At 44.3% G+C, this 23,784-nt stretch overlaps 1 protein-coding gene across 1 annotated transcript; it reads right to left on the bottom strand.

Annotated features, from left to right (window-relative positions):
* Nucleotides 1-191: 191 nt before the first annotated feature.
* Nucleotides 192-14,405, bottom strand: LOC124028351 (transcriptional regulator QRICH1-like). The gene is made up of 12 exons (XM_046340454.1): nt 14,042-14,405; nt 12,442-12,720; nt 12,115-12,195; nt 11,785-11,889; nt 10,681-11,670; nt 10,157-10,316; nt 9,789-9,943; nt 6,799-6,913; nt 6,418-6,526; nt 1,732-1,892; nt 1,438-1,528; nt 192-1,169 (listed from the first exon to the last, which is right to left on the bottom strand). Exons 2-12 carry the CDS (start codon nt 12,691-12,693, stop codon nt 980-982), a joined length of 2,409 nt encoding a protein of 802 aa, XP_046196410.1. The 5' UTR covers nt 12,694-12,720; nt 14,042-14,405; the 3' UTR covers nt 192-979.
* Between the last annotated feature and the right edge of the window lie 9,379 nt (nt 14,406-23,784).

Here is a 23,784-nt window from a genome sequence, read left to right as displayed (position 1 = left end):
ATAAACAAATAGTTCTGGCAAGGCAAGTGACATCACTTCACGGTGTACATTGACAAAACCAGATCCTACATTTGTCCCTTCTGTTATTCTGTGGACTTTTTTTCTACCAGAGGCTCTCGTATGAGATAAAATAGGGTTTAGATCTCACTAATTAGTAGCCCGGTTTATTACCATTACATCCCAGTCATGTGTGAAGACAGCAACATAACCTACTGTATTGTGAACTGTTCAACATCAGAGCCAAGGCTTGACATAATGCATCTCAAATCACACAGTACAAAAGGCATTATTGAAAACACAGACTTTCTTTAGCCTCCAACACCATAATATCAATACATACAGGAGATCATAAATGCCAATATATATATATATATATATATATATATATAAGAAAGTGAGCAGAGGTCCTATTAAATGTCTGTAGGTTATCCTGCGATGTCTGGGACCTGAGAGCTTGGAGGAAAGAGGTCGCGTGTGGTAAAAGAGTTACATGTGTATAATGTATTTAAGACTGAATTAGTCCCAATATTTCACCATCCATTTCTGCCTACTTCAGTTTTATTGGGGGGCTGCAGTGGCCTACAAGAGTAGACGAGGAGCTCCGATTTGCTGAGTTTGTCAAAATCCACTGGTCTCGTCAGTCCAAGGAAAAACATTATGGTGAAGTGAGGAGGGGTTTATGTGAAGTGGTGGGTGACACGTGTGAAAAACAACATCAGTTATTCTGGACTGGGCATTGAGGGTGACATAATTGTCATTGAATGAATAAACACATGGTACTGTACTTAAAGGCCCATAAATCCACTCTGTAAACACTGTCACTCCCCCACTCCTGTGGTTGAAAGGTGTGATGGGTAAGACTGAGGCCACTGGAGGTCCTTAGAGTTAGACACTGAGTGAAGGAGGTACAACAAAGAGGAACACTAGAGAAGGGATGATTTCGGAGTGAAGAGTGTGCTTCGGTTCCTCCCCTCCTGGCTCAGTGCATGTTGACCGACGACATGGCGATGGTCTCCTGGATCTCTCGCACCATGATGATGCGTGTGAGCATGTGCTCCACCTGCTCACTTGTGATTGGCTGAGTGGAGTACCATATGGGACTGTTTGGCGCCACGACAGGCTCTGGCGTCAGGTAGTACGCGTCGTTACGCCCCTTAGCACTCTGGGGACTGAGAGAGACAGGTGATTAGTTGTTGCAGGGCTATATGCTAACATTTTTTTTCAAGTAGTAGATGTGCTCCTAAGTTGAAAAATGTAGGAGTACAAAAATAAAAAGTTGATTTGATCATTAGAAATGCATAGAAAAGGGCATTCCAGTAGAAGATAAGTGTCGTTGTGTATTTTTTTATCCTTTTAACACCAAGGAAAACATCACCCAGTGCAATTACATCCTCTTAGCTACTAGAAATGTACAGTGAATGGGGGGGCATTACTCACCATTTGAAGAGGTAAAAGTCATACAGTTTAATGGGGCATCGCAGCGGGTTCTCAGGATCCTCAGCCTGCTCCTCATACATGTCATCAGTCACTGCAAATCAAGTAACAAAGAGGTTAGAACCAGCCAGAAGTGATGGGGCATATGGAATTCATAATGTTACCAAACTCGGGGGAATGTATGAAACACAAAGCTGACTAATACAAGTCACTCAGTGACTGGGTATATGGAAATCAGGTCTGACTACAATATAAGAAGATGAATTTTCCTTGACATGAAGTAAGAGAAGATCTCACCTTTCTGCCCAGCATGGTGTGTCCCCAAAGGGCCATGGCCCTTCAGATAGCGGATACTGGTGCTCTTGTCCTTGGGGTTGGACGGGTTCTTCTTGGTGTGTCTCAGCACCTTGGAGAAGGCCACCTTCAAGTGCTGCTCTACCGTCGTCAGATGGAAATACCTAACGCAGATAGGTTTGTTTAATACCAAAACACAAACACTAGGGTTGAGCAATATATCGTATATACCAAGGTTTTTTCAAATACCGAATAGTATGACTTTCAAACCCCCCCCGAAGCTATGTCCCCGACACAGCCTTGTGTGGATGTGTGCTACGCCACTGCTATTAAACTATAAATAAATAAATTCTCTCAAGCTCAGGGCTCCAGCTATGCATTTTGCTAACTTGCTAGCTGTGGCTCGATGGCAAGATCAAGCTTCTTGGTCACAGCAGAGAATCAATTCATCACAGATCAAGATCCATACTGTCTAATGTTTGTGTGTGTGCAGCAAACAGTTCGTAGCCTTTAAAGATCATTGTATATGAGCTGGGTTGTCTGTCCTTGCAATTAGTTTATGTTCACTTGCACTTGCTAGCTTTTAGCTAGAGTCCGCTATGGGATTTTTACTAGTAATTATTAGCATTTGTTGGGCCCCCAACGTTTGGAAAGAAATAGCACCCCTTGTGAACACCGATGGTAATACCATATACCCTGTATGGTACAGGAACGGTATGAACAACCCCCCCCCTTCTCACACACACAATCACCTCAATTAACCTGCAGAAATAAAAACAGCCACTAACCTATATAAATTTCAATTACCTTGTGGCTAAGAAAGTACAATGACAGCACCAGAGAGAAAAAAATATGTGAGCATATGTTGGGGTAGTGAGCAACCAGGAATATTGGTTTCAAAATCATGTGTCCAGATGATTGTGTGCATGTGCTTCATTCTATAGCTAGAGGACTCCTGATATCTCCAGGATACATCTCCAGGAGTGATAAGTATCATTCGTCTTAATTGGTTGTTGTTTACTGTCTTTTTGCTAGCTAGGGCCATCTACTTTAAGTGCTGCCTGTCTTCCCAGTAGCCTACTTGGTCTGTGAACTGCTGACTGATCATAACTTGCAGATGATTGTTGACACATCAACAAGGATTAAGGGGCAGGGCAATTCATGACTGTTGTCATTTTTGTAATCAGTGGTTGTATTGGAGGGGGGAGTGCTTTCAGTCAGAAATTAGTATCAGGAGTTGTGCTCGTCACCTTTGCAAGGCAATTAGTACTTCAGTCTCCTTTGTTTTCTCAGCAGTGGTCTCGTCACAAGAAGGCGTTGGTAATTGAACTAAATGTCTATCGCCCCGTAGCAATGACTTCTGTCATCATGAAGTGCTTTGAGAGACTAGTCAAGGATCATATCACTTCCACCTTACACCCTAGACCCACTCCAATTTACGTACTGCCCCAATAAGTCCACAGACGATGCAAATCGCCATCATAATGCACACTGCCCTAGCCCATCTAGACAAGAATACTGTTTAGACTACAGCTCAGCATTCAACACCCTAGTCCCCTCCAAGCTCACCATTAAGCTTGAGGCCCTGGGTCTCAACTCCACCCTGTGCAATTGGGTCCTGGACTTCCTGACGGGCCGTCCCCAGGTGGTGAAGGTAGGAAACAACATTTCCACTTCGATGATCCTCAACACTGGGGCCCCACAAGGGTGCGTGCTCCGCCCCCTCCTGTACACCCATGACCGCCTGGCCATGCATGCCTCCAACTCAATCATCAAGTTTGCTGACGATACAATAGTAGTAGGCTTGATCACCAACAACGACGAGACTACAGGGAGGAGGTGAGGGCACTCGTAGTGTGGTGTCAGGAAAACAACAGACTCCAGGATGCTGGCCTTCAAGGAAGAGTTGCAAAGAAAAATACATCTCAGACTGGCCAATAAAAATAAAAGTTTAAGACATCCAAAAGAACTGCCCTGAAGGCCAGCATCCTGGAGTCGCCTCTTCACTGTTGAGACTGGTGTTTTGCAGGTACTATTTAATGAAGCTGCCAGTTGAGGACTGGTGAGGCATCTGCAATCCAATATTATTTGTTGCCTAGACTTCACTGCAAACGACACTCAAGTCTTGAGGGAAAAAAACAATACACTAATATTGCAGTTAGCCATGACAGCCTTTATAATAGAATGCTTGTGACCACACACACATTTAAAAATTGCACTTGGGGAAAAAAAAACATCTTTAAGTAGAAACAGAATGAAACAAACAGGCATTCTATTTTTGCTCTATTATAGTGTCGACTATAGTAGACATCGATCAAGTGCACAAGGCTACATGTGTGCAAAAATAATGTTCAACGAGTAAAACATTTAATTACCCCCCTCACTCACACAAATTGTACTGTCAAGTTCAACACAAAAGCAATATCTTTGGGCTACAGTGCAGGTTATTACATTGTACACTTCCTGCCTGTTGGCATCTGTTTTACAATGTGCCAGTAGCAGAGCATGAGACCCTTTGCTGGCATAATTGATCTCTCAGGCAGAGTACACCTGGCAAACCCCTTTTATCCACTGTATTGGAAAAGTGAGAAAGAGGGAAAGTGTGTGGTGTTCCTTTCACCTCTGTCATCCAGCTTAAGCCAGGCCTAGCTACACTTTACATGTTTGTTTTTTACCTTTAACTTGGCAAGTCAGTTAAGAACAAATTCTTATTTACAATGACGGCCTAGCCCGGCCAAACCCAGACGACATTGGGCCAATTGTGCACCAACCTATGGGACTCCCAATCACATCCGCATGTGAAACAGCCTGGATTCGAACCAGAGTGTCTGTAGTGACGCCTCTTGCACTGAGATGCCGTGCCTTAGACCGCTGCGTCCATGAGTTACCTATTTAAATGTACTAGAATGCTAAAAGTCCGCTAAAATGTTAAATATTGGTTATCGGTATCGTTTTTTTCCCAAGGGAAATATTGGTATCGGCCAAAAATGTCATATCGGTGCAACACTAGCTGTAACGTTAGCTAGCTAACGTTAGCTGTCCGACTTTATTAACCAACAAATTGTCACACCATAAACTCAATTACTTGACCAATGTTGCTCAACATTTCGCTGGTTAGATAATGGAGAATTCGATCCAGCTAGAAAGATAGCTTTGTTAAGTAACGTTAACAATACTAGTACTTGTTCCACCACACTTTCTCCCTTACCTCAAACTTTCCAAATGACAGTTGTTTTTCGGTTACAGCTCATGAAGTCCTCATCACCTTCTCACCTGTCATGCTTTTCATTTTGGTTTCAAAATGGCAAATTTCGCCTTAAGGTGACTAGTTTGCAACCCTGCGGCATCCCTTCTTTCTTTCTTTCCAAAACGCGCGTTGCCTCTGACAAACCTCTCTCAGAATGATCTTATTGACCCTAACCAATCAGGCTTCAAGACAGGTCTATCAACCGAGATTACTCTTCTGTGTCACAGAGGCTTTCTGCCCTGCCAAAGCTGACTCTCTCTCCTCTGTCAGCATCCTCCTAGATCTTTTCTGCTGCCTTTGACACAGTGAACCATCAGATCCTCCTCTCCACCCTCTCAGGGCTGGGTGTCTCAGGCTCTGCACACACTTGGATTGCATCCTACCTGGCACGCCGCTCCTACCAGGTGACATGGAAAGGAACTGTGTCTGCACCACATACTCTCACTACTGGTGTCCCCCAGGGCTCAGTTCTACACCCTCTCTATACACCAAGTCACTCGGCTCTGTCATATTCTCAAATGGTCTCTCCTATCATTGTTATGCGGATGACACTACTTTCTCCTTCCCCCCTTCTGACACCCAGGTGGCGACACGCATTTCTGCGTGCCTGAGATATCTCATCTTGGATGTCCACCTCAAGGTCAACCTCGATAAGACGGAGATGCTCTTTCCCACAGGGAAGGCCAATACCTCTCCATCACAGTTGACAACGCCACGTGATCCCCTTCCAGAGTGCAAAGAACCTTGGCATGACCCTAAACACTCTGCCATTCTCTGCAAACATCAAAGCATTGACCCACTCCTGCATATTCTACAACATCTATAGAGTAAAACCCTACCTCACACAGGAAGTGGCGCAGGTCCTAATCAAGGCACTTGTCATCTCCCGTCTGGTCTACTGCAACTTGTTGATGGCTGACCTCCCCGCTTGTGCCATCAAACCCATCCAACTTATCCAGAATGCTGCATTCCGCCTGGTGTTCAACCTTCCCAAGTTCTCCCATGTTACCCCGCTCCTCCGCACACTCCACTGGCTTCCAGTCGAAGCTCACATCCACTACAAGTCCATGGTACTTGCCTATAGAGCAGCAAGAGGAACTGCCCCTCCCTACCTCAAGGCTATGCTAAAACCCTACATCATCAACCCAAGTACTCAGTTCTGCCACCTCTGGTCTCCTGGCTCTCCAAGCTCGTCTCTGTCCTGACACACTAATGGTGGAACCAACCCTCGCACCCCCTCTTGACCTTTCTTGAACTAACACTTGCACTTTACTTTCTTACCCCTACTACCTCTGACGTTGCCGATAGCTTCTGAGGTCAAATGTACTTACTATGACTGTGATATGTAGTTGTCCGACCTAGCAATCTTAAGATGAATGCACTAACTGTAAATCGCCCAGAGCTTCTGGTTGATGACTAAAATGTAAGTGTGTGAGACTCACTTAGTGTTGAAGAACATGAGTGTGGTAAGCAGCGTGGCTGGTGAATGGGCTCCTAGTTGTTTACACTCCCACAGCATCTCCTCTGTCACGTGACTGGGAATGATGTACCCTGGGAGGAGAGAGCAGCCAATCACAATACACTCTCCTCTAATGAGACCACTACATTCTGCACAGAAATTTACTCAGGTATGGAAGTAGCGAAAATACACAGAATCGTGAGTTTCTCTTGCACTTAACAAAAATATATCAGACTGTGCACAGAACAATCAATGTTCCAAAGTGCTTTTACAGTTCCACCCTCAGGCCTTCAGCAGGCTTTTACCTGTACTCTCTCTTGCACTTACACACAGAAACACAAAAGACAAACACTTTGGCTCTTACCTAGTGGATGGATGCTGGGCCTCCACTCATCCAGGGCTTTGTGTAACCACTGGGAGAAGCGTGTGTAGTACTGGTCAGAGAAGATATCATCCACCCGTCCGTTTTCAAAGAGGTACTGCAAGCAGAAATACAATTTTTTTATTTCACCTTTATTTAACCAGATAGGCTAGTTGAGAACAAGTTCTCATTTGCAACTGCGACCTGGCCAAGATAAAGCATAGCAGTGTGAACAGACAACAACACAGAGTTACACATGGAGTAAACAATTAACAAGTCAATAACACAGTAGAAAAAAAGGGAAAAAAAGAGTCTATATACATTGTGTGCAAAAGGCATGAGGAGGTAGGCGAATAATTACAATTTTGCAGATTAACACTGGAGTGATAAATGATCAGATGGTCATGTACAGGTAGATATTGGTGTGCAAAAGAGCAGAAAAGTAAATAAATATAAACAGTATAGGGAAGAGGTATGTAAAATTGGGTGGGCTATTTACCGATAGACTATGTACAGCTGCAGAGATCGGTTAGCTGCTCAGATAGCAGTTGTTTAAAGTTGGTGAGGGAGATAAAAGTCTCCAACTTCAGAGATTTTTGCAATTCGTTCCAGTCACAGGCAGCAGAGAACTGGAACGAAAGGCGGCCAAATGAGGTGTTGGCTTTAGGGATGATCAGTGAGATACACCTGCTGGAGCGCGTGCTACAGGTGGGTGTTGCCATTGTGACAACCTCTATCAACTGTAATACATTTCAGTCAGTATCTTGTACCATGTGTGTTTGTGGTATGATGCTATGTCAGTGACAGGGCAGGTGGGGCAAAGACCCACTGTTATTTTGGCATTAAATACGTGTCACATATCAGTTTGCAAACAATGTAAAAAATTATAAGAATCATGGAGTTAATAAAGCCGCATACAAACACTGTCTATTTTTTTGCGGAAGGCAGCTCCAAAATGCAGGCGTTTCAGCCTAGCTCAGTGCTTTCACTGGTGGTGGGGCAGCCAGTGGAAAATATGGAGTGTTCTGTCAATCATGGGGACACTACGTCACCGCAAAATCTACGAGAGCTCAAAAATTCAAACCCCTTGGGTGCTGCCATAGAGTTACATTAGAAGTGCCCATACAAGAAGGCTCAAGGTCAATGGCTACAGATAAAATGACATCAAATCACGTTATATGTACCATAGCTTTAATTTGACTGATCACGTTATACTTTCAGAATCTTAGCTAGAAAGCATCATCATTAATCAAGTCTACTGGCAAATCCTGTTCAATCCTTGTCATCTGAAGAGAAATTATAGACAAAACATATTGGTGCTCATCAGCCATTAGACAAACATTACATGTCACAAATTCAACAATGAGTGGTTTGGAAGGAATCAATGGCCTACTGTAAGCATTGCAAAGCAATCACTAGCCTGTTATTCAGTAGAGTGGGTGTGTGGTCCATGTCTGGGTTTAAGGGTTTGTTTTCCAAGCTTAAAAAGATAAACATTAAACATTGGCTATGCGGTCAATCCAGCATGACTTCTACCGCGTTTGAAACAACTGGAAACTCGGAAATCTCAGACTTCAGGGAGTTCAAGACAACTGGGGACTCTGAAAGAAACAAGCTCTGACTGGGAAAATAAGTTTTGAACGTTTGTCAAACTTGGGAACTCAAGCCTCTTTCTAGAACAGACCTGAAGATCACGGACGTCATGATACAACCTTGCCTCCCCCCCCATCAGCTATGTTTTTTTAAAGGCAGTAAATGAGGCTGAATTACTGTAATTTCCGGACTATAAGCCGCTACTTTATTCCCACACTTTGAACATCGCGGTTTATACAATGACGCGGCTAATTTATGGATTTTCCCCGCTTTCGCAAGATTCATGCCGCCGCCAAAAAACTGAGCACCGTCACATAATGTGACGTAAATCGATTGCGCTCAAACTTCCCATCATTCTGATTAAGGTAGTAATTTTGTCACCCTCATCATGGTAAAGACACAGAGAAATGCATATGATGCAGCTTTCAAGTTGAAGGCGACCGATCTGGCTGTTGGAAAAGCAAATAGAGCTGCTGCATGGGAGCTTGGCCTTAATGAGTCGATTATAAGACTTTGTAAACAGCAGCGTGAGGAACTGACTCAGTGCAAAAAGACAACAAACCTTTCAGAGGGAAGAAAAGCAGATGGCCCAAAGTATTTGCAGCCACTCGACATCCGTGTAAATCGTGCATTTAAGGTGGCGCTCCGTGTTCAATGGGAGGCTTGGATGACAAGTGGGGAGAAATCCTTCACTAAAACGGGCCGCATGCGAAGAGCAACTTATGGTCAAGTCTGCCAGTGGGTCCTGACAGCGTGGAGCATTGTCAAAAAATCCACTATCATCAACAGGTTTCGAAAGGCTGGACTGCTGCGTGTTGAAGGGGCAGCATGAGCTCAGCGGGGTATTTGCCTCCGGATGAAGGTGACGAGAACGACAATGAAAACGATCCAACATCGGATGAAGCAATTCTGAGGCTATTCAACTCCGACACCGAAGGAGATGACTTCAGTGGTTTCAGTGCACAGGAGGAGGAAGATAGTGACCAATGACTTTCTTGGTAGGCTACAGTTTTAATTTTTGTTACAAGCAGTGTTTCGTTAAAGCCTATTTATTTTTGTTACAAGCAGTGTTTCGTTTAAAGGCTGTGTAAAGTTAATTTGTTTCAATGTACCGGTAGGCACCTGCGGCTTATAGACATGTGCGGCTTATTTATGTACAAAAGACATATTTTTTAATAATTCAGTGGGTGCGGTTTATATTCAGGTGCGCTTAATAGTCCAGCAATTACGGTAACTGTTTTTTTGGGACTGCTGTTAGGACTAAGTTTGTACGCAGCGTTTGTCACTGTTATAGTGCAATTAATGTATTGTCTAGTGGCTTTGTTGGCATTCATCAACAACAACAGAAAATTGTTTGCCCCACCAAGATTTACACGCCACTGGTCATGTGGTATGCATACCTTCTGTATACACAGGAAGATGTAGTAGAGGGCATCAGGCTCAAAACTTTCTCCCTCCAGCCCCTGGGCCTCCCGGGTCATGAGAGCCAGAGCCACGTTGAGCTCAGCCACCGCACTCGACACCAGGTCCTCCTGGAAGCGCAGGGCCTGCCGACCTACACAAAGAGAGAAAATAAATATGGTAATTTAGAAGACACTTTTATCCAAACTGACTAATAGAACATTCATTGACATATTCAGAATTAAGAACCTACAAACCTACAAGAGAAAGACAGATGCAGGAGAGAGAGAGACAGGAAGGGAGGAGAGAGTGGACGAGAAGTTCACATACTTGGCGAAGGCAATTTAATGAGTTTGTTGACACTCACGTCCAATGGGTGCCAGTTTGTTCTGCTCGTCCTTGTCCAGCTCTGCGTTCTTGCGCTGGACCCAGAGGCGCCACACATCCAGGCCCTCCTCAGGCTTCAGGGAGATGGGCATCAGTAGCTCCTGGGGGGCTTCCACCTGGGACTCTGACTCCACGTGACCCTGCAGGGAGACACATTAGAAGTGAAACGTTAGAAGAGAAACATGCACACTGCATGCTTTGCTCATTTGTGGTGCAGGGAATTAAATATTTCCTAAAATGCCTTCAAGGGAAGAAAGACAGCACAGGGGACATAAAACTGGAGACAGGGAATAGGTGTTCATTAATTGAAATAATCATATCCTGCTTAACTGGGGGAGAGTACTGACTTAATCTACAACATAATCTAACAGTCCAACATGTTAATTATTGATTAATCCAAAATATGTCATAAAGCACAAATCTACATTAATGTTGTGGAAAACCTTGAAATTGGAGGCAAGGACAAAGTCAGGGTCACCCAAGAGGTGAAGGTCCTGTTCTGACCTGTAGGTGGAGCTGGTGCTCCTGGTGTTCCTGCTGCTGCTGGGCGTCCCAGATGTGAAGCTGCTGCGTGCTATTGTAAGCCCCGCCCACCGTCTGCACCACCACTGGGCAGTGTATGTTCCCGTTCATGAACTGCGTTGGGAACAGCGTCTGCACAACTTCCTCATTCGTCGTCCCGGACACCGACACAGTGCCCCCCGACTGGACGGACAAGGCACCCGACGATGAGGAGTGGGCCACTCCATTGTCCTTGTTGTCGTGGTGATTGGAGGACACCTGCATCGTGCTGTATGCCTCTTGGGGAATGGCAATATGATGCACGCCCCCTTGCTGCCCCCCAGAGTACACAGGGATGGTCCAGGTCTCCCCGGCAGGGCCTGTGATGGTACCCGTGGTGCTGTACAGGTGGGTGCTGTCCACAGTGAGCAGGTCTGGCCGGATGGACAAGTACTGCTGCTGCTGCCCCTGCCCTTGGGGGAGGGCCAGAACCACCTGCTGGCCCTGCTGGCTCTGAGGGAGGGCATAGGACACCTGGATGGGGACATCCATCTTGCGCTTCTTGGCAGGTTGGAGGACGCCAGCTCTCCTCTCTGGCTCTCGGGGAGAGCCCTGCTGCTGCTGAGGAGACATGGCCTCCACCGTCTGGATCTGGATCTGCTGGCCTCCCTGTAGTTGAATTTGTTGACCGCCTGGTAGCTGAATGTGCTGGATTTGTTGCCCACCTTGCAGTTGGATTTGTTGACCGCCCGGCAGTTGGATTTGTTGACCGCAAGGTAGCTGGATTTGTTGACCACCCGGCAGCTGGATTTGTTGACCGCCCGGCAGCTGGATTTGTTGACCGCCCGGCAGCTGGATTTGTTGACCACCCTGTAAGTCCCCTTGAAGCTGGATGTGTTGACCTCCTTGGAGCTGAATTTGCTGACCCCCTTGTAGTTGAATATGTTGGATTTGTTGACCGCCTGACACTGCTGCCACCAACTGGGCCTGGATCTGAATGAGACAGAACAAACACCTGAGCATGGTGTATACACTTACTGGGTGAGGAGAGTACATGGATGGAGTGGGTGTGTATTTAATAATGCAGCATGGTGTGCGTGTGTGCACCTGTTGGTGCTGCTCCTCTGTGAGCTCTCCTTGCTGGACTAGCTGCGCTGCTGTGGGAATGCCCTGGAGGTCCACCGTCTGGCCCTGCTGCCCCTGGATCTGCACCTGATCACAGAGAATGAGAATGCACAGTGCACCACCATCCATCACATGCCACATGTCTGAGGGTGGTGGGGTTCTGTGTTTCCCTGACCACTGTATTTTCATTTTAAAATTTTGGTTACAGGCCCTGGATGTCAATAAAGAGGCCTATCGGTCCAGTCTGGAGAATAATTGAGTGTAAACACTGCTTATAGTGTAATAGGTAGGGTGAGTGAGGGAAGGTCTCACCTGTACTTGTATCAGCTGTTCAGACCCCTGGTGCACACCAGAAGCCATCTGGGGTGAGATCTGTGCAGAGGTCACCTGCACCTGTTGAACCACAAGAGAATGAATCAATCGCAGAGTAAAAGTAGCAATGATAGTGACAATAAGACAGGTGCTGCCAGTGTTGAAGGATGAGTTGGGCTTTACTCTCAATTTGGTCAATTGGATCCGTTTTTTAATTTTTTTTTACATATATAGACTAGATAAGGGCAAAGGGCACTCGGCAGCCTGAGGTGTATTCAAAAGAACGGAACTACTGAAGGAACCACGTAAGGAGGTCTCTCCTCTTACCGGACAGGCCAGCTCCAGCAGTGAGCCAGCTACCTCTGTGCTGTCTGTGTATACACAGTTGCCCCCCTGCTGGTAAACCATGGTGGTGGTAGTGGCGGCGTCGCCCTGCTGTCTGAAGTCCTGCAGCGTCTCAGGGCCTTTGTTGGCCAGGGACTCCAGGAACTCCTTCATACGGTGCTGGGGCACACTGCGGGCCTTCTGACGCACGTATTCGTCAAATGAGACCACACCGCTCTCTACGGGCTCGTTCATGACAATTCACTCTGCCCTCCACAGCACCTGGTGGGGAAAGAAAGGACATAGTTAACACACATGTCCAGCATCACAGGTCAAGAACTGGGCAGCAATATCACATCCTTTAACTCTGGTGTCAATAGACTGCAGCCACGGTCACCAATACAACCTCACACACTTCAGTGCCACGTTCAGTAGCCTCGAACATTGCAGACAAATGTCATGGCTGAATGAGCCCCAGTGTCTATTAGACATTTAAAGGCCCAGGTACACAACAGTTTGCATAGAGATAAATAGTAATAGTATATTTTTGTAGGCACTAACTGCACCATGGTTCATAGCCTATGGAGATAAATGCTGAAAATAAGTTCTGGTAAATAGAGGCGTTTTATTCTATGAGATCGTCTTAAATCAGCTAACGCCACTTTGTGGATTCTGATGCATTTATGTAATATATATATATATATTTAAAGCTCATAACTGACTCATTATCTCATAGAACAAAACGTATAAAATCCCCTAAGCCTGCGTTAACCTCAGACCTTATTTTGGGGGTTTATTCCAAAACCCTATTAATTCCCAATTTATTTTCCCCATAGGGATTGATAAACGAACCAGAGGTGACTAATTTCCGGGTTTTGGCGAGCTGTATTGGAGGGGAAAGTAAAGCCAATTAGGGCAAAGTGCACTGGCAAACACCTTTCTATGATGAACTTCGAACCAATTATTCCGCCATCTGAACACTTGGCACTATGTTCTGTATACTGCATTAGGCCGTTGTGGTATTCATTATTTGTCTTTGAAAAAATATGATAGTATTATTATCATGATGCTAAGATTTGCTTGCTAGCTACATTTACTACAGGGGCAGTGTAAAGAGCCACCAGCCTCTGTGCATCCTTAGCCATTTATCACATGATGGCTTTTTCTTATATTAATTATATTCATGCTGCCTAGTTTAACTACTAAAATCCCACAATCTGAATGAAGTTAACATTTGAAAAATAATAGTGTACTTGAGTGATAAACATACGTGCAACTTCTGCAAAGCATTCTACAACAATACCTAGCTAACTAGTTGCTAATGTTGTCTAGCTAGCTAACTAGCTAGCAGTACATCTTCCCATGCTACCTTAAATAAAAACCAAAACCCCTCGGTTCAGCCAAGGCACGGCGTTCAAAAGTAATTCGATAAACCCCAAGTCATTTGTTTTCCACATGCCATTTCTTAGTATTCATTGTATAGCGTGCAATGAATTACAATAATTAAAATGTAACAGTTAGCTAGCCAACTAAACAATATCACAATTAGCTAACTAGCTTGCTAGCCAGCTACGTGACGTGTGCTTATTTCTGAGATATTTACCCTCGTTTCGAATAGAACAATGTGGGAAATCCACACGAAGAATTTGGCTCGCGTACAAGCTTATCCAATACAATTCCGAGCGTTTGTGGAAAATATGTGTCTAACTGTAAAATGTTACTATTAAGAGAACATTATTTAATCGATACATAGAAAACTACGGAAGTAAGCCCGGTGGAACAACGTGAATCCCGGACTGCTGACAAGCAACGGCCGCATCAGACATGGCGAGGAGTCGGAGATCCTTTACAGCAAATTCCACTTGTAAAGGCGAGGCAACAACCATATACAGTCATTGGCAACAACACATTTCATTTTTTACGGGAACGAGCATGGCGTGCACCCGAGAGACCAGGGGACCCTAAATTGGTGCCAGTCCAGCGAACTATTTTCTTATTGCAAGAAATACATTTGACTGTAAAGGTTCGTATTTCAATTAAATAAATATGTCAACAGACACGGATAAGATTAAACTGTTTGTGTCTATACAGTCAATGAGTGTGTTATGATAATGCATTGTAAATATGTTTGGACATGCCTTGTAATTATTCAAACTATTAATTATCTGCATTTTCCGTAGATTTGGACGGTGATACCCCCGCAGCACCTGGTTTCGAGGCCAGCTCGCCCCCGCGTCCACATGTATCTTGCGCATGTACGCGAACAGGACTCCTATGTGCATTGCACGGGCAATAGTGTTGTGGTACAGACGCTGAGATATAATAAGAACTCCCACCCCATATCCCTTGTATTCTGATCTAACGGTCTTATCTGTTACTATTTAAATTATGATGTGTCTTGAAGGTCCTCTTAGGCCCAGCTTTTGTATATTATATTAATAATTAGCACTTTTCTTTCAATACTTCCTACACAGTTGTTGGAAGGCGCCATTTTACATTCAGTTCAAATGGGCACGTATTCTCGCGAGTACTCGCTTGGAAAGTTTCACGATTAAGGCATGCATGCTAGTAGCAGAAAGGATGCTTGTCTTTGAGGTTAAATACAATTATTAAATTATAGGACTATTATATTTTATTCTATTCAAAGAATCAGGAAGTTGTGGAATGGCAATGAAATATTTGATATGAATCACATCTATCTTTGTTTTTTTCACTGTACATTCTGAAACTTACCAAATACCTTTCAAGAATCAAATACAACACTGGTTCCTAAAGCACTGTTTGAAATGGAAAAAAAATAAAAAAGTTATAATTAAAAAATAAACACAGGCTACAATAACATTTTTTCAGTTGGCCTATTGTTGGGCAAAACAATTCCTAATGTTTTAATGTTTTAATGTAAAAGTGAGTGTTAAAACTGACTGTTACGTTTAAGGAAACCTCATTTTGACCCTTGCACCCTGTTTTCTAAGTAAAGGTTAATTTTGTTCAGAAGTTAATATTCAAGGTCCGTCTGAATGTATACACTTTTGTGTGTGTATGTGCCTTTAAACAGGAATACAACTGCCCCAGTCTGCCTTAAAGAGCCAGGCATGTGCTGGTGAGGCTCTCCCCACAACAGGCTGCCTTTCTGCTCTCTTAAGGTGGACCAGAAGAGATGTGTTGTGTGTGTCTAGTACCTTGCAGTAACAATGGACGGGAAAGAGTTAATTCCCACGGTCTCTCCTCTAGCCTCTTTGTGATCTCATGGAAGGCTGTCCAGTGGATATGAGGATCACTCTCTTCCCCAGAACACTTCTTATACACCGCATCTCATCTAATAATAGGGTACACACACACACACAACACCCCTCATGCAAAGGTAAATTCATATGAGGTGTGTATGATGAGAGGTGGGACTGATCCCAAGCTGTATATTATTATTATTATTATATTCTGTACAATACATGACAACCTGTTATGACTTGTTGACAGCATACACAACACATGGCACTATGTTACAATTGTGGAATGAATGAGAGGCCCTCACATAGACTATTGCTGCTCCAAGTGCTTTATTCTTGCACCCAAATACACCTCGTTTCGACTTCACAGAAGATTTTGTCCGGTGTATATTACGATTGACCTAAACCTATTTACATATTATAGTAATCCTCATCACTTACTGTATCATGTTAGCTACATGAATGTGTTCTGTGTATGTCACTGTATAAAAATGTATCTTAAGTTTTTTTGTAGGCTAGTCTGTGTTTGTCGGTTGACAGTACCACCTGTCCTCCTTAGCTCAGTGTCTGCCTGAGGTTAGTCCCAGCATACTGGCAATAATCCATGAACTTGCCGTCAAAACAATAGGTATGTTGTACACACCTACACACTACACACACTTACACAATACACACATCTACCAGAATACACACATCCACCTATTCCTATTCTAACTAATTTCCTTTATGCATTTGTAAATCTTTGTGTCTGTGAGGTGTGTCTGTGTGTGTGTTCTTTCTCTACTGTCCTCGTGCACTGCTGGTATCTTTGCGCCACTCTAATGATCTTAAAGTAATCCTTGACTGATGAGATTACAGAACACAGTGTGATAAGGTATGTAGAGGAGAGACTGAGCATCACTATAACAGATCCACTCAGTGCAAACAGGACAACTACAAAATGGCTACACTTGACCCATGAGACCAACGGGAGAAAATGGAAAGCCAGTGTGTTACCCAACAACACGACAAATGTGAAGCAGAAGTCTAAACGATCAGAGGTATATATTGAAAGAGAAGCCTTTTTTTATTGCTTTTGATGGAAATTAAATTGGTTTATTGAAGCATCTGTTACTTTGCCTTAAAGTTACTGAAAGAGGAATTATGTCTAAATGTTCTCAGAGAACAGAACAGGCATACCATGCATTGAGGTAGAGATGCTGCAAGTGCAGAGAGGAAAAGAGTGTGTGAAGTATCTTAATAAAACGGTGTACGTTTTGCTAATTTTTGCCAATTTAAAAGGTAATGTTTTCAACTTGTAATTTGATAACAGATACACACACCATAGTAAATTATATGAAGATACATAAGACAGGAAAATATTTGCTTGGAAATATAATTATAATGTGCTGTAGTGTGTGTGTATACACACACTCTGCATATGCCTGATACCAATCACAATGAAATTAGGTATCATATTGTATGATGGTGTCTGGTTGTATCAAGGAAACACTAATCTTGTGCACCAGACACTTCCTACGCAAGCTGTGTGCAATAGCTTGGGGACAAAGTTAAGGAAACAGACAGGCATGTGACAAAAAGGGCACACCTCCAAACTCTCAGAGATAAGACTGCTTGCAGCTGTAGGATGTTGTATTTTGCCTAGTTCACCCACAGGTGTAAGCATGCTTGCATGTCACATGTCTCTCACTCACACACACAGACACACTTGAAAATGCAGATTAATGATCAGCAGGGAAGCTGTTTGACACATTACTCCCAGCTCACATCTTTACAAGCTGATACTTAATCAACAGCAGCTGTTCACCCTGACAAAGTGTTATTAAACTCTGGAAACCATATTACCTACAGTGCCTTCAGAAAGTATTCACTCTTACTTTTTACACATTTGGTTCTGTTACAGCCTGAATTTATTGTCACTGGCCTATACACAATATCTCAATGTCAAAGTGGAATTAAGTTTTTCAAAATGTTTACAAATGAATGTTTTGAGCCAATAAGTATTCAAACCCTTTGCTATGGCAAGCCTAAATAAGTTCAGGAGTAAAGATATGCAAGATATGCAACAAGTCAAAGTAAGGTGCATGTACTCACTGTGTGAAAGTGTTTATTAACATGATTTTTGAATGACTACCTCATCTCTGTACCCCAAACATACAATTAAAGGTCCCTCAGTTGAGCAGTGAATTTCAGACAGAGATTCAACCAAAGAACAGGGAGGTTTTCCAATGCCTCGCAAAGGCAGGCACCTATTGGTAGATGGGTAAAAAAAGCAGACATTGAATATCCCTTTGCATGGTGAAGTTAATTACACCCAGTCACTACAAAGATACAGGCGTCATTCCTAACCCAGTTGCCGGAGAGGAAGGAAACCGCTCAGATTTCACCATGAGGCCAATAGTACTTTAAAACAGTTAGTTTAATGGCTGTGATAGAAGGTAACTGAGGGTGGATCAACAACTTTGTAGTTAGTCGATAATACTGACCTAATTGACAGAGTGAAAAGGAGGAAGCCTGTGCAGAATAAAATTATTAAAAATATGCATTCTTTTTTCAAGGCACTAAAGTAATACTATACAAAAATGTGTCAAAGCCTTTTTGTCCTGAATACAGTGTTATACTGTTACACAAACAACTTTAGACCGTCCCCTCGCCCATACCCGGGCGCGAACCGCTAACTAGCTAGCCATTTCACATCCGTTACATTTGTGGAAAATCCAACACAACAAAAGAGTACCACTCTCCATATTTTCAAGCATAATGGTGGATGCATCGTGTTATGGGTATGCTTGCAATTGTTAAGGACTGGAGTATTTCCCAGATAAAAAGAAACAATAGAACTAAGCACAGGCAAAATCTTAGAGAAAAACCTGGTTCAGTCTGCTTTCCACCAGAAACTGGGAGATGACTTCACCTTTCAGCAGGACAATAACCCAAAACACAAGGCCAAATCTACACTGAAGTTGCTTACCAAGAAGACAGTGAATGTTCCGGATTGGCTGAGTTACAGTTTTGACTCAAATTTGCTTGAAAATCTATGGCAAGACCTGAAAATGGTTGTCTAGCAATGGTCAATATATCAGGTTTCAGGTATGACCCAGATGCAGACAGTGCCGATGAAAAAAATGTCACGATCGTCGTTGGAATGAGGTGAGGACCAAAGTGCAGCGTGGTAAGTGGTCATCATATACTGTATTTATTAATCCAAGAACACTAAACAAAATAATGGAGAAACTAAACAGTTCTGAAAGGTGACATACACAGAATATTATCACCCACAAAACAGTTGGGAAAAGCCTACCTAAGTATGATTCTCAATCAGAGACAACTAACGACACCTGCCTCTGATTGAGAACCATACCAGGCCAAACACAGAAATACCAAATCATAGAAAACGCACCTAGACTGCCCACCCCAATTCACACCCTGACCATACTAAAACAAAGACAAAACAAAGGAACTAAGATCAGAACGTGACAAGAAATGTTTATTTCTAGTACAGGGCAGGCAAACTACAGAGCAAAGACAGGCAGAGGTCAGTAATACAGAGAGGGTGCAAAAGGTCCAGAACAGCAGGCAGGGTCAGGGCAGGCAGGGGTCAGTAATCCAGAGAGGGTGCAAAAGGTCCAGAACAGCAGGCAGGGTCAGGGCAGGCAGGGGTCCGTAATCCAGAGAGGGTGCAAAAGATCCAGAACAGCAGGCAGGGTCAGGGCAGGCAGGGGTCAGTAATCCAGAGAGGGTGCAAAAGGTCCAGAACAGCAGGCAGGGTCAGGGCAGGCAGGGGTCAGTAATCCAGAGAGGGTGCAAAAGGTCCAGAACAGCAGGCAGGGTCAGGGCAGGCAGGGGTCAGTAATCCAGAGAGGGTGCAAAAGGTCCAGAACAGCAGGCAGGGTCAGGGCAGGCAGGGGTCAGTAATCCAGAGAGGGTGCAAAAGGTCCAGAACAGCAGGCAGGGTCAGGGCAGAAAGGGGTCAATAATCCAGAGAGGTGGGGCAGAGGTATAGAACGGTAAAAAAAAAGAAAAGGACTAGAAAACAGGCGCAAGACCAGACAGACCCAGGGGAACAAACGTTGCGAAACTGGCAACAGACAAACAGAAAACACAGGTATATGCCCAGTATATTTATACTGGGCATAATTGGGAAGATGGGCAACACCTGGAGGGGGTGTAGACAATCACAAAGACAGGTGAAACAGATCAGTGTGTGACACAACCACCAATTTGACAGAGCTTGAAGAATTTTTAAAAGAATAATAGGCAAATGTTGCACAATCCAGACGAGATTTTTCCAGAAAGACTCACAGCTGTAATTGCTGCCAATGGTGCTTCTACAAAGTATTGATTCAGGGGTGTGAATACTTATGTAAATGAGATATTTCTGTATTTCATTTTTAATAAATGAGTAAAAATGTCTAAGAAGTTGTCTTCACTTTATCATTATGGGGTACTGTGTGTAGATGGGTAATTTAAAAAAATCAAGAAGGACTGATCTTTATAATATATAAACAACTTTTGGAAAGCTTATATTCTGAGCTAGCCATGAAAAAATATAGTCCACAGATGTAAATATATATAAACAACCTTTTAATTGGAACAGAATATGGAAAAATATGACCTTGGCATCCTGTAATCTGAACCATCAGTTTATACTTCATTTTACACCAAGGAAACATTTTACGATGAAATTGGCCCCAACTGCCAACTGTTCACTGTGTCCCCTAAATCCGGTACGGATCCGGTGCATCCGTTTCTGCGTTTCGCCTTCCAAGGGGTGACGTACGAGTATGTGACGATGCTATTTGGGTTCGCCCTGGCACCTCACACCTTTTCCAAATGTGTGGAGGCGGCAAATGAACCGTTGAGTCATCAGTGGATAAGGGTCTTGGCCCACCTAGATGACCTACTGGTTCTCACCCCATCAGTAAAAGCTGGCGATAACACACAACACAGACAGTGATTTATCTCACGATTCTGGGGTTTGCTGTGAATTTGGAAAAGAGCACACCTTGGCCCAGTCATCGGATTGTCTACCTGGGATTGCAGCTAGATACTGTGACTATGAAGGCTCAAATTTCGTATCCTCGGCAGGCTGCCCTGTTGCTAGCCCTACGAAGGTTTCTTCCGAATAACATAATGACGGGCGCATTCGGTCATGACACTCTTGGGTCTCATGTTGTCTGCCAACTCGTGGTTCCGATGGAACTTCTGCACATGCACAAAACACAGCGATGGTTCGCCCAACTATGACCAGACCCAGTGCGGCATTGTCGTCAGTTGTTGGTGATTCCCCTTTCACTCAGAGCAGACCTGATCTATTGGAGGGACCCGTGCGTTCTGACGCAAGGGGTCCCAATAGGCAGAGTGTCCTCCTACACTCCAGTATTTACAGACGCTTGTCTGACTGGATGGGGAAGGACATGTCAGACTTGGGCGATCGGAGTTGTGTGGCCTCCCTCGGGACGTCACATCAACCTACTAGAGTTGGAGACAGTTCTACTGGTTCTGACCCACTTCGCGCCTACCCTGCAGGGTCACGATGTTCTGATCTGGTCGGAAACAACCAAACCACAGTAGCCTACATAAATTGCCAAGGAGGAGTCAGGTCTCCTGCACTCCACCGGCTGGCAGAGGAATTGTGGCTGTGGGCTACCAAGCACCTTAGTTCATTGAGTGCAGCACACATTCCAGGCTATCAGAACGTCGGAGCAGACCTCATATCTCGAGGGGGTCCCCGAGATGACGAATGTCATCTGCACCCTTACATTGTTCTCCAAATATGGGAACGGTTCGGGAGAGCCGAGGTGGACCTTTTCACATTACACATGGACTGGCAATGCGAGTCTGGTTCTCTCTTCGAGCCCAGGACGAACCGCCACTAGGGCGGGAGGAAAAGATGAAGGGCCATTGGATATGGTTCCGATTAGACCCACTCTTTTCTATTGAGACTGACTGACTGATATTCAGTACAGTAGAGAATATGTGTTTTTTGACACGCCCACCAGTGTATCACTGAGTTGGGGCGTAAGGAAATAGTTATGTAACTATTAGACCGGTCATTGAATATTGATGGGATATTGAGGTATCATCTATCTGCTAGGCCCATGTTCTGTCTATCTGCCCACAAATCATTGGCTTGGCCTCTAGATTGAGTGTGGCGGATTTACTGAGAAATCAGTATGACCATGGTTCAGTCTGTACTCAGCATAGCTGATGGGAAGACTTGAACTAAGTGGAAAAAATGCAGGACCTATGGACTAGTTTCCTTCAGGTCCGCTTTTTACTGTTAGCCACTCTATGTGACATGACTCCTCACTGAGGGATCAGAACAGTAGAGGTCATGTATTCTAACCTGCCCACAAGTCTATGACTATGTTTGGGCGGAAGGATGAAGGAAATAGCTTCTGTAACTAGTATTACAATGCTATGAGACCAATCATTGAATATTGACAGGATATTGAAGCATCATCTATCTGCTGGTTCAGATTAGTATGGCTCATATTCTCTTTATCTGCCCACTAGCCATTGACTCTCTGAACTGAGTGGGGTGGATTGTACTGAGGACACAATATATTGTGACACAGTGTGTCAAAGTACTTTGGGACTTGGTAGCAGCCATGGCTGGGCTGACCTTTTCACTTGGTGGGAAGTGTTAGGCTTGGCAGGGAGTACATTTTGGAGAGTTGCACTCCGCCTTAAACCACTAGGAGCAGAGCTCCCCTATGGGGCGGAGCTCCACGATATAGAACGATAATTACCGGAGTTGTAGCTCCAGTTCTTTGAGTGATGCGAAGCCCCATAGGACTTAAAGCCCTGCCAATCCCCAGTCTGGCTGAAGATATTTTTGGGGGAGACTAATTGAGGGGAAGCGTCCATTGGCTACAGGTGTGTGCATAATTTTCTATCAGGTTAGTTGGCCATTGGCTACAGGTGTGTGCATAATTTTCTATCAGGTTAGTTGCTGCTTTGGCAGCAGGGTGAACCACTAGGAACAGAGCTCCCCTATGGGGCTCCACTCCACTCATGAAACTGGAGTTACAACTCCGGTAACTATCGTTACGTAATCGGATGGAAGCCGGCTAGTGATGGCTATTTAACAGTCTGATGGCCTTGAGATAGAAGCTGTTTTTCAGTCTCTCGCTCCCAGCTTTGATACACCTGTACTGACCTCGCCTTCTCGATGATAGTGGGGTAAATAGGCTATGGCTTGGGTGGTTAATATCCTTGATGATGTTTTTGGCCTTCCCGTGACATCGGGTGCTGTAGGTGTCCTGGAGGGCAGGTAGTTTGCCCCCGGTGATGCGTTGGGCAGACCACACCACCCTCTGGAGAGCCCTGCAGTTGTGAGCGGTGCTGTTTCTGTATCAGGTGCTGATACAGCCCAACAGGATGCTCTCAATTATGTACCTCTAAAAGTTTGAGTGTTTTGTGAGGGTTTAAGGGGCCAAGACAAATTTCTTCAACCTCCTGTTTCCTGAAGTCCATGATCAGCTCCTTTGTTTGTTGACGTTGAGTGAGAGGTTATTTTTCCCGGCACCACTCTCCCAGGGTCAGCCCCTAAGCTCACCACAATACAACAGCCAGGGACAGACATCCTTCGGCCCACCGGCAGGATGCAGGTGGCAGGAAACAAGATGACCAGTATAGAGGTCTTAGCTAGGGCATTGATTGGCACATTATATGGCAGTGAAGAGTGTATGGATGGCAGTGAACCTGGAGACGTGTATATAATAGAAGGTAAACAAGAGACCAAGCCACCTGCCAGCACACTTAATTTCTGTGCCTGGAAAAGAGGAGAATAAAGAAGGGGAACTTGATGTGCACTCCTCCGCCCCAACTTCTCCCCCACTCCCTCCTTTGCCCCAAAAACAGACCCAATAAAGTGTCAGCACAGCAGAATCAGTTGGCTCACAAATGTGAGAGGATGTACGTTCACAAGCCAAGATCACACTTATAGCAAGATCTAGAATAGATTTGTATCCCGTAGGTAACAGATCTAGAATAGATTGTCTCCCATAGGTAACGAAGACAGTGGACTCAAACTTGAACCTGAGTATTCTACTGTAGAGATCTCTGAACAAATGGAGCTAACTGTGAACTCGACACTTGCTATTTTTATTTATCC

The sequence above is a fragment of the Oncorhynchus gorbuscha genome, linkage group LG03, assembly GCF_021184085.1.
Source record: "Oncorhynchus gorbuscha isolate QuinsamMale2020 ecotype Even-year linkage group LG03, OgorEven_v1.0, whole genome shotgun sequence".
NCBI lineage: Eukaryota > Metazoa > Chordata > Actinopteri > Salmoniformes > Salmonidae > Oncorhynchus > Oncorhynchus gorbuscha.
The sequence above is the reverse complement of the archived record's forward strand: the minus strand, read 5'-3'. Positions and strand labels throughout refer to the sequence as shown.

What these genes read in the sequence shown, in the direction of transcription:
- LOC124028351 (XM_046340454.1), bottom strand. Translation starts at nt 12,693, where the DNA reads ATGAACGAGCCCGTAGAGAGCGGTGTGGTCTCATTTGACGAATACGTG. An exon ending in TCTTCCTGTGTATACAGAAG is followed by an intron (nt 6,914 to 9,788) that starts GTATGCATACCA and finishes TTCTGCTTGCAG; the next exon opens with TACCTCTTTGAAAACGGACG. An exon ending in GACTTTTACCTCTTCAAATG is followed by an intron (nt 1,170 to 1,437) that starts GTGAGTAATGCC and finishes TGTCTCTCTCAG; the next exon opens with TCCCCAGAGTGCTAAGGGGC.